The sequence below is a fragment of the Rhopalosiphum maidis genome, chromosome 3, assembly GCF_003676215.2.
Source record: "Rhopalosiphum maidis isolate BTI-1 chromosome 3, ASM367621v3, whole genome shotgun sequence".
Lineage (NCBI taxonomy): Eukaryota > Metazoa > Arthropoda > Insecta > Hemiptera > Aphididae > Rhopalosiphum > Rhopalosiphum maidis.
Window position 1 is genome coordinate 19,192,257 of NC_040879.1, and position 14,716 is coordinate 19,206,972.

At 26.4% G+C, this 14,716-nt stretch overlaps 1 protein-coding gene across 1 annotated transcript; it reads right to left on the reverse strand.

The window, feature by feature from the left end:
• Nucleotides 1-218: 218 nt before the first annotated feature.
• Nucleotides 219-14,409, reverse strand: LOC113556226 (ribonuclease P protein subunit p30-like). The gene is made up of 8 exons (XM_026961047.1): nucleotides 14,248-14,409; nucleotides 12,215-12,363; nucleotides 10,812-10,886; nucleotides 6,003-6,071; nucleotides 4,482-4,676; nucleotides 4,356-4,423; nucleotides 3,086-3,165; nucleotides 219-3,014 (listed from the first exon to the last, which is right to left on the reverse strand). The coding sequence occupies exons 1-8, from the start codon at nucleotides 14,330-14,332 to the stop codon at nucleotides 2,956-2,958; spliced, it is 780 nt and encodes a 259-aa protein (XP_026816848.1). The 5' UTR covers nucleotides 14,333-14,409; the 3' UTR covers nucleotides 219-2,955.
• Nucleotides 14,410-14,716: the final 307 nt, after the last annotated feature.

The window sequence follows — 14,716 nt, forward strand, 5'->3', positions numbered from 1 at the left end:
GAAGTTCGTGTTTGCATTATCTACACAAAATGCAATGTATTTTTGTATAGGTATTTTTAAATTATTTAATATATCAATACAATATTATGAAATTGTTTTTGATGTTTCGTTTTTAAGGGAACTCTTTTTTATTAATTGACTTTTTGTACCATCTAACTTTTTAAAATATTGAATAATTATTATAAATATTTTTTCTGATTTATGATTATTAGCGCCAAACTAAAGAAAATTGTATTTTCTAAATAGGATTTAAATAAATTAACTGTATGTTAAGCTAAAATGTATTTAACTATTGCAGTGCCTTTTAGTTCGTGCAATTGAAATTTTACAAGCAATTTTTGAGTCGGGAAATAATTTTGAATGAAGTGTTGAGGTACAGGCTAGTGAATTAAATTTATTATGATGAAAAATTACGATATAAACATTAATCAATTTTCTACTCTGTATCAGGAGTTACAAAAAATTTGGTCACTTTTTCACTAGTATATTTAAACTGAGCATTTTTTTTTATGTTTGTTACATTTAATATGATCGAATTTGTTAAAATTTTCACCGTGATCAACTTGAAAATAACTTTTACAAAAAGAGTAATATGCTTCAAATTTATTTCTTCCTTTTTTAATAAAACTCCAAGTAGCAGAAAACTCGTCACGAAAGTGGCATTTTCTTTTGGGTGCCATAACGAGTATTAACACTATTAAAAAAAAACAACTAAAAACAAACAACCTAGGCTACAACCTACGACCTATAGTCAACTATTATAAGTCATTAATCTGTCTCTGTACCACGCTTTATCCAATCATCCTGGTTGGATTAAGTCGTACTAGGCGGTTTAATAACGGTATTATTGGAAAGGTCAAAAGAACGAAATGAGGTTATATGTTGATGCGTGCCACATATGCATCTACACGAAATCACTTACCGCACGTCTTAATGACCCAAGTCCCAATGCAACCTAGAACGCCCCGACAACCATGGGAAGTTATCAGTGTCGACCTCGTGGGCCCATACCCACGTTCCAATAAGGAAAAATCGTGCATACTGGTAGCGACCAACTTTTTTAGTAGGTGGACTGACGCTTACTCCCTAGGAACAGCTACCTCCAAGAAAATAACTGAAACGTTAGAACGTGAATTCTTTTTACGTTTCGATTATCCCAGCGTGTGTCTGTCATAACAGCTTTTTATCGAACGAAATGCTAAACGAATTAAAACGCTGGAGAGCTGATGGTTCGACAACTCCGATTTACCTACTATTTGAGAGCCAACCTAGTCGAACGTCGTAATCAGGATTTTAAAAAAATTTTGCGCGCACATCTCGTCGACGGCAACCATAAATCTTGGGACACAAAATTACCCACCATCCGATTTTTGATTTAAAACAGGTCTATCGAATAGACCTGTTAAACCTGTTAGTAGACATACTACCCACCCGCGGTCTTTATCCTAGGCAAAAAATGCAAGAGACCCAGGGATAGTCGTTGTCAAATTTGGCAAAGATTTATATCAAAAAATCGTGGGAAGAAGGTAGAGCAGGAGAAACCCGTTTTGGGAAAAAATAGTGGTAAAACCGAGGAAGAATACCAGAACACCGGTGAAGTTCGGCAAAGACGACGTAGTCTACTATAAAGCACACCACCTGTCTAAGGCCCACAAAGATTTTCATGCCGGGTTCGCGTCGAAATGGTAAGGCCGGTAAGACTAGCGAAGCATGTCGGAAAAGGAGTCTTCCTCACCGACCAGCAACCACTACGAAAAATATATGTGTCCTGCCTAAAACACGCATTTGCACACATAAAAAAAAATTCAATTACTATACTAACCAGTAACCACCCCTTAAAGACAAAATGAGCGGCAGGGAAATAGCCGAAAAGTGGAGAACGGTAGCCGACCAGGACCAACCACGGACGGTAGCTCAGGTGGCCTGTATTCAAGCTACCACATACTGCAAGACCCAGTGTGGGCGGTCATTTACAGTAAGGGTTGGAAGTCATTCAAAGATGATATTCAATAAGTATAAGATTCTTGAGATAATCTGTTTGGTAAAGCCAAAATAAACTCTAAAAATTAGGATATAACAACTGGGTTTAAATCCTCAAAAGAATACAATTTATTTATCATATTACATTCGAAATGGATTTATTAAGTAATGTTTTTGGGTATATTACTTATATTACTTCAAATATCATTTTGGAATGAATTATAAAAGCTGAATTTCAACTTTGCTGATGAAACAATGGATATAATATATATGGTACAGAGCAAATGTCAATATGTATAAGATATACTTTTATTTGAAAAACTAATATTTCAATTGTATTTATCAAACACTGTACAATTATCCTTTATTCGAATTATAAATATTAAATGTCAATACTCATAATACGTTGTATAACAATATTAATTTGAAGGTAATATTCAATATTATGATCATAATACAAACATTTCTATAATTAATGACCATAATACAGAAATGTAATAAAACTAAAATATTTATTTATTAGTATTTATTTCTCCATATTATTTTTTTTATTATAATATACTTGGTGGTAGCTGGTAGGAGGAAAGTGATCGTTGGATCAGCCACAAGTTGAGTAATTGAATAAAAATTTAATTATCCAAACGGTATGCAATATAACTAATTTAATCCATATATGATTAAAGTACAAGATCATTAATTAGCAATTGTATGCCGAATTGCAAATAATAGGGTTAAGTTAATTTTACAATACAATTTATATATACTTAAAAAATCACTTATACTTATTTGCTTTTAGTTTATTCATCTTAAAAAATTCATAAATAGTTACAATTTTGTACTATATTAAAACCCTTTTTGATTTTGAGAGCTTATTCTGCATTGTTAAAAAAATTATCTATCTAACAATATTCTTTTTCCATTAAAAATAAAAACAAATCATTAAATATATATAATTTTTAAAAATTATTTACAATATTATGAATTGATTGTTCTTGGTACTATATTAATTGCTGACTTTCCTATTTTTTTCTCATCTGAAATATTTAAGTTCATAGTTATTTATTTAATACTTTAAATTTTTAAAAACATATTTATAATAGCATACAGCTCTGTAATATAATTGAATAACATCCTCGTGTGATTGATTCTTTTGACTGTTTCTTTGAAAGACCTAGTAAAATACCTCTAAACTTAAAGTCAAGTTAATTTATATTAAAATCCATAAGACGAATGTGAAGTTCTTAATTTAGTTTAAAATATTTAATTAATTGTGAAACTTGAATAGTAGTCACAAAATGTCAAATACAGTAACGACGTAGTAAGCCGAATAGCTTTGTGTGTACATCACCACCATTCTATTATTGTACTTATATATAATTAAATACTGTACATAATTTAAAACTGAAAATAATTTTAACAAATTTAACAAAAAAATGTAATTAATTATTATATATATTTTACTCAAATAGTTTATACAAAAATTAGTAAAAAAAATATTGCAAGACAATTTTGTAACTAAGTTATAGGTAATCTGAACAATCCTTTTCCCCAATTCTCTTCGGATTACTACAACGCTACTGTATAATAAAATATACAAAAAAACAAAGTTCACGACATAATTATTTAAAAAAGTAAGTTTTTTTAAATTATAATTATAACTTTAAAAAGAAAAAGAAATTAAACAATGTTAATAAATTATTAGAGATTAAATGTATTTTCATAATATTATCAAATACTAAAAAAATTAAGAGGACGCCATACCCGCATGTGTTGTCTCTGTCTTACTAACGTACATCATAACAAATTTTCGTTCAGAAGAATACATTTTATCATACTAACTTTAATATTAGAGTAAATTTACCTATTATCAAATTTAAAGGTAAGAAAATTATCTAGAAAACGTAATATGCTTTTATTGATATTATTATTTTAAAGTGAGTTATGAAAAATTGTTATGTTTTACATAGCTATAAATCACTTTAAAATGATAATAGGTAAATTTACTCTAATATTCAAGCTAACATCACAAAACGTATTCTGCTGAACGAAAATTTATAATGATGTACGTTAGTAAGACAGAGATAACACATGCGGGTATGGCGTCCTCTTAATAATAAAGTTTTTATTGGCATACTTGATTTTTTATCTTAAAAAAAATATTATATCTACATACATCATTTTGTCAGTATCAATTATATGGTATTTTATATTTTTACCAACAATTTTAGCAAAGAAATATAGAATATTAACATTTATAGAATTTATACTTATTAGTTGTTACTACTTAAATCTTTTCTGCAATATCGGACACATTGATATTGCCTTATTAAAATATTAGTAAATCATAAAACTTAATTATGTAACTCAAAGGATACAAATTCATCACATCATGAGGATTACGTATGTCTAATTTATTAACTGCTCCGCTCGAAACAATTACATTCTGAAATAAAAAATAATTTTAAAAAAAGTTACTTTAACTTAAAAGGTTTATTGTTTACTTTTGATTTTCCTTTTATATGCAAAAGATGAGCTAAATTTAAAGTATCTTGACGAGCAACATAATTTACTAACATAGGCGCGTAAGATACTTCAAAATAAATGTTTTTTTCTATTGCAATTGTATACTGCTTTGGATTTACAGATGTTTTTTTATTACAAGTTATTATATCAATAGACGATGAAGTCAATATGTCCTAAAAATTAATACACATAATCACAAAATGTATAGAAAAATACCTGTGATGAGAAGAGCATAAATTTAATATATCTAGTCTAAAGTATAAATATATATTTCTATATTTTACAGGTTGTCCATACTTATTGCATCAAAAATACATAATACTTATAAAATTATAAATGATAACTCATGTTAAAATCTTCTAAGCTCTAAGAAAAAACTTAATATAATAAGAATAATTATACTGTAAAATAAAATACCAACATTTTATTGAATATATTCTTTTTATATTATATTATTATACACGAAAGAATAGCAAATAACCATTACTAAAGTAGGTAATGGATAGTTTTTCAAAAAATTATTTCATTGTACTGTAAGTTCCGCTTAATTTGATCACATTGGTTCAGATCATTTTGATTCAATTAATCAGTTGATTCCATAAAACATTTTTTTTTATTATTATTGATGAGTTTATATTTACATGTATGTTGAAAATTACATTAAAATAAAATACATTTAAAATAAAGTAAAAAAATTATTTATTTTTGATGGTACTTGAGAATCTACTAATGTAATTTCATTTTCATTGAGCCTAAAATTAAAATCCATATTTAATTAATATAATATATACATGATTTTTAAATATTTAAAAATAAATAAATAATAATGTATTTACATTGCACCTATAACTTTTGGAACAACTGAAAAGTATCGTTATCACCATACTTTTGAATAGCTCCTTTTAACTTTTTCAAAACAATTCTTGTTTCTTTTTAGTGCAAGTTTGAAATACCATTAAAATGATAAGAATGTTCTTAAAAATTATTCAATTATCCGATACTTGCTGATTCTAATAAAAAGGTAATTTAACATTAGTAACATAAGATCTGGTTTGTATTTTCAATTTTGATTCCAATAAAGGGTTGATTCTATAAACCAATGATCACATTAAGTGGAACTCACCATTTTACCATTTTTCTCAAAAGCTGGGCTTACAAGTAATTTTTTTTTTTAAATTTAATATTTAAAATAATGGACATTTTCTGTATGAACACTGAACATATAATAGACCAGAAGTGACCAACCTTTTTCTTTATTGTGCCAAAAAAAAAAAAAAATACAAAATTGAGAATGTCCCATTAATAATTAATACTTATTATTTACTTTACACAATGTTTTAGTATAATATATTTATCTGATGCTAGCGTGCCATTTAATAACGTCAAATGTACCACAGGTTGGACACCCCTGATATTAAGTTAGGTTCTCGCAAAATATATTATGGGTAGAGTACAATGTAGAGTACAAAAAATATTAAAATTAAAATAATAGTACATACTTGAAAAACTTGATCATTCAATGGTTCTACTGCAAGAATATTAAACAATTTAAAATTTTGGGAATTAAACTAAAAAAAAAAAAAAAAAATTAAATTAAATAATTTTTATAAACAGTTCAATTATTGTAAATGTCACTAGCAAAGAAGAATGTATGTATATTAGTGATGTCAAAAACACGGATTTTCAGTTATCTGAATAAATTAAATTTTTACATTTAAAAAAAAATAAACTTACAAGTACATTGAAAAAACATATTAAAGTTAAACATGTTTGAGATAATATAATATTCTCAACAATAAATAATATAATTGCATATTATGATAAAAAATTTACTAATATTTTTAATCTAAACATTTATTTTTAAACTTTAAGTCTTACCGATTTAAATAAAACAGTCTAAAACTTATGAACTAAATAACAAATATTTAAATTTTAAATAACTAAGCAAAAAGTTTAAAATATCCAGATTACCGAATAGTAGTGAAATCCAGATATAAATGACTCCACTAATGGACATTATGAATGATTTGGGTGGATAATGTAATATTTATTTATTTATTTTTATGTATTTTTACATATGTAAAAATGTGTTTGTATTTTAAATTTTGTATTATGTATTTACATACATGTTTGTATGTAAAAATACATATGTATTTTTTTTGATTCTGAACGGAGTGATGAATGTATTGATTTTACAATGATGTGATTTTTTTTTTTGTATCTGTCATCACGTTTTGATGTAGTAATAGTGCTTTTATTTTTTACTTCAGCTCCTCTTTGGATCTTTGAAAAGGAAAATAAATCTAGTTGGTACTTGGGGGAGGGGGGGGGGGGTCAAAAGTAAAAAAATTTCAGTAGTTTAGAAAAGCGTCAAGAAAACCCCTAAAAAAGTAACAGAAAAATGGAAATTTTTACGCATAACCAATTTACAACAAAATTTATATTTTTATTTTGCTGTAACTCAAAAACGAACCATTGTAAATACTTGAAATTTTCACTAAATGTTTGTATTAGCATTATCCATTTACAATTAATTTTTCAAAATATTTTGACTTTTTTTAAGCAATGAAATTGCGTAAAATAACGATATATTACTAATGAAATATAGCCTATAGGTAATAATATAATATATCCTACTAATTATCATAGACTGACAAATCATCTCCGTTCAGAATCGTTTTTCATATACAATGATACCTGTCATTGCATTCAAATTTAACACATCCATTATAATGACTTACTCTCCATCTCTACTATACAGCAGAACGATACCCATTTGCCCGCCCTTTTTATTTTCATTTGGCTTAGTGTTTAATGAAAAATGAAAACAACATACAATTATTATAATTTGTTTTAATATATTTATTATTAAAAATTATGTTATGACCAGGGCTCGAGACTTAAAGCATTTGCTTATATTTATGGATTGGCTTAAAATGTAACAGAGTGCTATGGAAGTGTATGTGATGTTAAGACACGTTCAATTATGAAATTTGAAATTACTTTTTTTGCTTTATTCAACAATCTTTTAAAAATATGCTTATTTCCAGTTCATCTACTTTTTATGGTTTTTTCATAAAATTCATCAAAAAATCTATTAACAATTGGGCAAAATGTCTCGAAAGTGAAGTTTGATTTTTGTATAATATAAAGATTTATTTTTTTTTATTTTTTATTTTTTAGTTTTTCCTAATCATTATGTTTTGATATTTTTTGTAGTCTTTAATTATATAATTTTTAGCACAGTTTCAAATTATGTCTATAGTACCTACTTTATCATGTAAAAAGAAAGGTTTAATAAAAAGTGATTAAAAATTTTTGCTCAAATTTAAGTTTTTAAATGCTTATTTGAGTGCTTATAATGATGTTTTTAAGTGTTTTTTTTAATGTGTTTTTTATTTTAAGTGTTAGATTTTAAGTGCTCTAAGCCTCGAGCCCTGGTTATGACTTTATTAGGAACTGAAACAAGAATATCTAAATAATATCGAACTATCCAAATTAGTTTAAGAGGAGTGAGGAGCAATGTAGATATTTTTCAATTAGATAGCAAGGATATAACTATTATTCACAATACACATAACTTTGTATAAAGTATATATATAAAAATTCAAGGAAACTTAAACTGGCATAATAAAAATGTGTAAAAACAAAAATAATAATTCATTATTTTGTGTATGTTTAGTCAAATTAAATAGTTTAAATTCCTTGCCCATTTTAATATATGTACAGTGAAACCTCCCTTAACGGACACCTCCAAATAGCGGACGTTTTTTCGGGGACGGGGACATTTTCACTATTTATGTATAGGAAAACCTCTAAATACAGGACACTCTAAATAACGGACACTTTTATGACATTGCTGTTAATAATTTTTATCTTAAATTAAGAATTATTTTGGAATACCTGAATAAAAACCTCAATTATTAAGTTATTTTGTTTGTACATTATTATACTGTATATGAAAATCTTATCTTATCCGTTCAGTCATTGAAATATTATCGCGTCAACGAAATATTGTAACTAATGCATTGTCCTATGTGCGTTTAGTTGTGTTTGTGATGCCAATATAAAAACTTTATTGTAGTGCGCTATGGCCAGCAAAAGAAAACGATTAACTCTAAAAGAAAAAATAGAAATTCTGGAATTTCGAACATCAAATACAAATATGGGCGTTCGTGCATTAGCAGACAAATTTAGTGTTAGTAAAACACAAATTGCGGATATTATAGTAAATAAAGACGCTCTTTACAAAACTTGGGCTGAAAATGGAGAAGAGAAACGGAAATGGACAAAGCTACAAAAAACAGAAACCTCTGTAATCGACAATGAAGTATTAAACTGGTTTTCAAAATTACGAGAAAAAAATCTTCCTGTTTCAGGACCGATGCTTCAAGAAAAAAGTAAGCATATCGCTGAGATACACGGATTTGATTTTAAAGGCTCTAATGGCTGGCTTGAAAAATTTCGGAAAAGAAATAATATTTCTTTTAAATCAGTTTGCGGTGAAGCAGCAAGTGTTGATGAAGAGGCCGTTGATAACTAGAAAGCAAAAATACCCGAAATTATAGCAAATTACGCAGAATGCGATATTTTCAATGCAGATGAAACGGGATTGTTTTATAGAGTTCTACCTGATAAAACCATGGCGTTCAAAAATGAGATATGTACAGGAGGAAAAATTTCAAAAGAACGTTTAACTGTACTCTTGTGTTCTAATATGTTAGGTGAGTTTGAACGGCCACTCGTCATAGGCAAATCTAAACGTCCACGAGCCTTCAAAAAATTGGATATTAACAACTTTCCCGTCGATTGGTATTGGAACAAAAAAGCCTGGATGACGACTGAAATAATGACTAAGTGGCTTATGATATTTGATAATAGAATGGGTCAAAATAAAAGAAAAGTTTTACTCTTTTTAGACAACGCGGCTCCTCATCCACATTTAAAAATGAAAAATATTGAACTTGTGTTTTTTCCACCTAACATGACATCTCATTGCCAACCACTTGACCAAGAAGTAATCCATCAGTTTAAGAAGTTATATCGTACGCAAATGTTACGTAAAGCTGTTGCCGATTTGAATGCCAATTCAAGTCAACGTATCAACGTGTTGGATGCAATTTACTGGGTATCTTTATCTACAAAAAACATTCAACCCGAAACAGAGAAGAAATGCTTTTTGCGGTCTGGCTTTAGGCACCGTGATAACAACGTTACAGACGTTGATGATCTACTTACACCAATAGAAGAACTTGGCAATCTTATTAAGGTAATTGACAATAAAATTACGGAAAATGACTACATAACACTAGACGATTGCGTAGAGACTTACGACACCGATATCGAAAATCCATCTGATAGTATGACCACGTCCATGACTACACAAAACGAAGAAGAAAGTGATGAAGAAAATGATGGGACCGAAGATCAAGAAATTCCACAAATAAATAGTCTACGAGAGGCATTACTAGCAGTAAAAGGCATACGTAAATATATTTCTTCTATCGAGGTACAAAATAGTTCATTGTACTCAAACACAGTCCAATTAGAAAATGCCTTAACATGCGAAATAACTACGCCTGCAATTAGTAAACAAACTAAAGTAACAGATTTTTTTCAGAAATGTTAGTTTTATCATGTATTTAATTAATGTAAAAATAATATAAAATAAAATTATTGAATTTATTTATATACATATTAAAAAAAAAATGTTTCCCTCTAAATAACGGACACCTCTAAATAGCGGACAAAATTTCGGCAACCGAGAGTGTCAGCTATTCAGAGGTTTCACTGTATTATAAAGTGCAAATCCAGGATTTTTCAAGAGAGGGACCACAATTAAAGGAATATTTAAGGCTCCTTTCTTTTAAACAATTACACCGTTAAAGTTAATATAACTTCAAATTAATTTAATAACTAATTATAAATATGTTATTAATTTATATAATTTAATGGAGGTGATAGTGGAGGGGTTAATGACAAAAGCAACCCTTAAGCTGACACATATTTAGCATAACGTTTTAAACATAGGTGCTCACAAATAATTTTAGGACTACTTCTCAAATAGTGATTTATATAATAATAGTATTAGGCAAGTTTATAGGAATATTATTAATTTGTTTTGTATATTGACTTTAAATACTACTCTATTCAATACAATTTTTAATTTTAATACTTAGTCTACTTTGTTAATTTATTTATTTGGTCATACTGAAAAGTATAGATTTTTTGCTAGTGAGACTATTAAATCAAGACTGTGTGCATTTCCCAATTTTCTATTTTGCCTGAAACATATATATATTACTTACAATTCTATGCAGTTGTCCAATATTTGATATTTGTACTGTCAATCGATTAACTATAGTCAATTTCAAATCATCACACTAAAAAAAAAATATAATTAGATTTCATCTTTCAATGATTTATTATATATAATATTAAAATATAAAAAAACTAACACATATTCATTTATATTTGTTTCATTTTTTTTTTATATAAAAAATATACTGATTTATACTTATTATTTTTGTATTATGTCTAGAGGTTGGAATTTTATTGTTTTGAATTTTTATTTATTTTTTTTTGAGTCTAAGCAATCATACAGAGATTTAACATTTTTGATAAATCATGAAACACGTAAATCAATGTAAAACAATTTTGCATACTTGAGAATATTTCAATGTAAAAGAATATTTTGTATAATAAAGAATATAGGAGAAAATATTGATTAATTTTATAGATTTTCGATACTTTGTGTTGTAGTGGCATAAATATAATAATAAATTATATTATACCTAATAATAGTATGTAATATATATATATATGAGTTATGTATTATATACAATAATAACGCCTAATTTAATAACAGTTTTTGACTTAAAAACCATAGAAAATGATGTAATATTTATTAAAATTCATTTTCTTGAGCTTGTAACAATCATCAAAAGTTTATAAAAGTCAAATTTGTCTCTTGTTGATTTTATATACCTAATTGAAAATATTTAAATTTTTTAACTTAAATAAATACCCGGAGAAAATGGAGATAAAATTAAATTAAAAATTGATCAACTTCAACAAAAAAAAAAACTTAAGTTCATAATTTTGAATAACGTAGCAAAAGTTTTGAATAGAAATAATGAGGTACAACTTATAGATAATTGTTCAACCACTATGATAATTGATTTTCAACATGCTCCTAAGAGTTCATTTGACGTCAAATATTCTTTCAATACTTACATACAAACATTTTAACAGATCGTCGTACCAATATAACATCAGAGAGCACATGGAACAAAATATAGTTGTCAATTGTTTGAGAAAAATTTTCTTAATTTAAAATACATCATTTACCTAATTTAATTAAATAAATAAAAAGTTAAAGTTTTTTAAACTTTATTTTTTTTATTATTATTATATACCTAGCTATTTATATCAGTTTTGTGTTGTATACTTTATTTTTTGCATATAAAAGCATCTTTTTTGCATACGTTATTATCATTTGTAAAGAATATTAGAAGAATGTTTTAAACTTTTTAAGGGAATATTATTTCGGCTTCTTATAGTAATGTCTATATTATTATGAGAAGAACAGTATAATTGATAAAAGTATTATTTTCAAACTATGATTAAGGCACATACATATATTGAGCCTATCATACTATTCATAATGGTACATTAATATTGCATATTGTACTAAATGTAAAACACTTACATTTATTAACTTAGGAGTTGGTATCCAGTCGTTTTCTTCATTGTTTTCACCATTACATTCTGCAATTTTTCTTTTTTTTCTATTAGAATTTCCAACACCTAGTATTGAACAATTTACTGTAGTATTTACTGCAATAAAAGTGTACCCATCTATAAACAATTACATATATCAAAACATTTCTCATAATAGAAAAAAAAATGCAGACAAAATATTTAAATAAGACATTTTTAATATTAAAATGAATAATGCCAAATTATTTATTATTTAGGATTAGAATCTGATACATACATGGAAAATATTATATAATATATTATCATTAAAAATTATTAAAATATTATAAAATATAAAAACTAATAGGATGTATAGTTAGATGAAATTTAAAAAAATAAAATACACAAACTCTAAATGGCAATTAATAATAGATTGTGTTGCCACAAAATACTTATACACCAATATTACAAATCTTTTGTATTAAAAGATACAATGATATATTAACTATTTCTAATACTAAAAGAAATAAGAAAACTGAAGATATAGAAGCATATGTATATCTCTAGTCAATGATTATAAATACTAGTATTTATTGGCTATTAATTGAAGTATTTTTAATCAATGATTCAGTGTGTGAACATAACATATTATCAAATAGTTCAATTCAATGGGCAATAATCATATCAATATTAAAAAAAAAAAAAAAATTTTCAAATCAATGTTTATATAATTTAAAATATTTAAATACTTAAATCATTTAATCTTAAGCTACATCTTTTGATACATATTTTAAAAATAATTAAACAGTTCATTGTCGTTATATTTAACACTGAATGGTGCTGAGGCCTGAGACTATCCAAATGCACTATTAGAAATTAAAAAAATATATTTAAACATCATTCTAGAATCATAATATCCATAACAATTTATTTTAGGGGATTTGGTATAAATTTTAACTTTACAACTAGTTATTTAATTCATTGTTAGTATATCCAAAATTCAACATGATGCTGAGAATATTCAAACGTACTAACAAAAATTGTTCTGAAAATTTAAGAGACTTTTTAATTTAAAACAGTTATTTTGAATATTGTGCTCGTATGCAGTAGACATGTTGATCATAAACCACCTGCCGTCAATGAAAAATAAGAATACTTATTAAATTGTTAGCAGAAAAAATAATTTAAAAAAAAATTTTTATAACAATGAATTATTTATGATTAAAAGTATATAAAAATCTAATTTGATAAACCAAAGCAAGGAAATTTAATAGATACAAAATTTACTATAAAACAGTGATGTCGCCGTTGATTGCAGTATAAATGCAAAATTATTTAGAGTACTTCTTTCCACAATAACAATGTTTTAGTAGGTACCAACATATATCATAAGCAGAAATTGAGTATAACTAATGATTGAGAGGGGGAACCCGCTAACATGAAATACTTAATATGATAAAAATATTCATAAAGAAAAACATTAGAATTATTTTTATATTTGTTTTTAGAGAACTAAGCTTATTTTTTCTGGATTCTAAAATATTACACTTTATATTTTTTAAGTGTAAATTAAAAATAAATAAATATTTATAAAATTATTGAGTCCAAATTATTCTGTAAGTATTGCCCTGCATTTAATATATAAATCTTAAGTGTCAACCGTATAGGTGTCTTATGGATTTTCTGTTTAAGGTTCACTTACACTGATGCAGTGGTGTTAATAGTAAGAAGCAGCAAAACACAAATACTGTCACTATAGTTGTGTGCATGCCTCAAGCGATAGAAAAATATTATTAAATATGATTGAGAAGATGTAACAGAAATCGGCATTTAAAAGTTAAACAGGTCGATTTTGGAAAAAAATATAAGACCACAAAATTTAAGTAGTTAAAGGTGTTTAAAACTCTATTATGTTAATTTCAGATGTACAATCGGTTCAGCAAATTTAGTCAACAATTTGACTGAAAATCTCTATCCACCAATACTTATATATGCACCATTGATTACACTACTGTTGGGCCTACAATTTTAAATGTTACTTACATTCAATAAAAGTGTTGATAATATCATCGTTAACTCGCTCGACGCGTAAGTCACAATATCCATATGGCACTTTCATAGTGTTCATTGAATTAATATGAATAAATAAAATAATAATATATTATACATTTATTAAAGAACCTAAATATTTAAAATAACAGAATGATAACACGTTTCGCGTGTTTACCTTAAATTATTGTTTAGGCGGCCAAAGATAAATGACAGTTTTTCATACGACTTGTGATAAGAAACATAGTATGTTTGGTTGTATTTCAATAATTTTCGGGCTCTTAATAATAAAACTCACAGGTTGCAAATTGCAATGCATTCGCATTAAAATATAAAAGGACATATATTATGATGGAATATAATTCCTTAAATTTGTCAATATTTCCTTAATTAAAAAAATAATGGATACTAATACTAATTGATGTTATATCTGTATCGTTCCGTAGAATAATAAAAAATAATA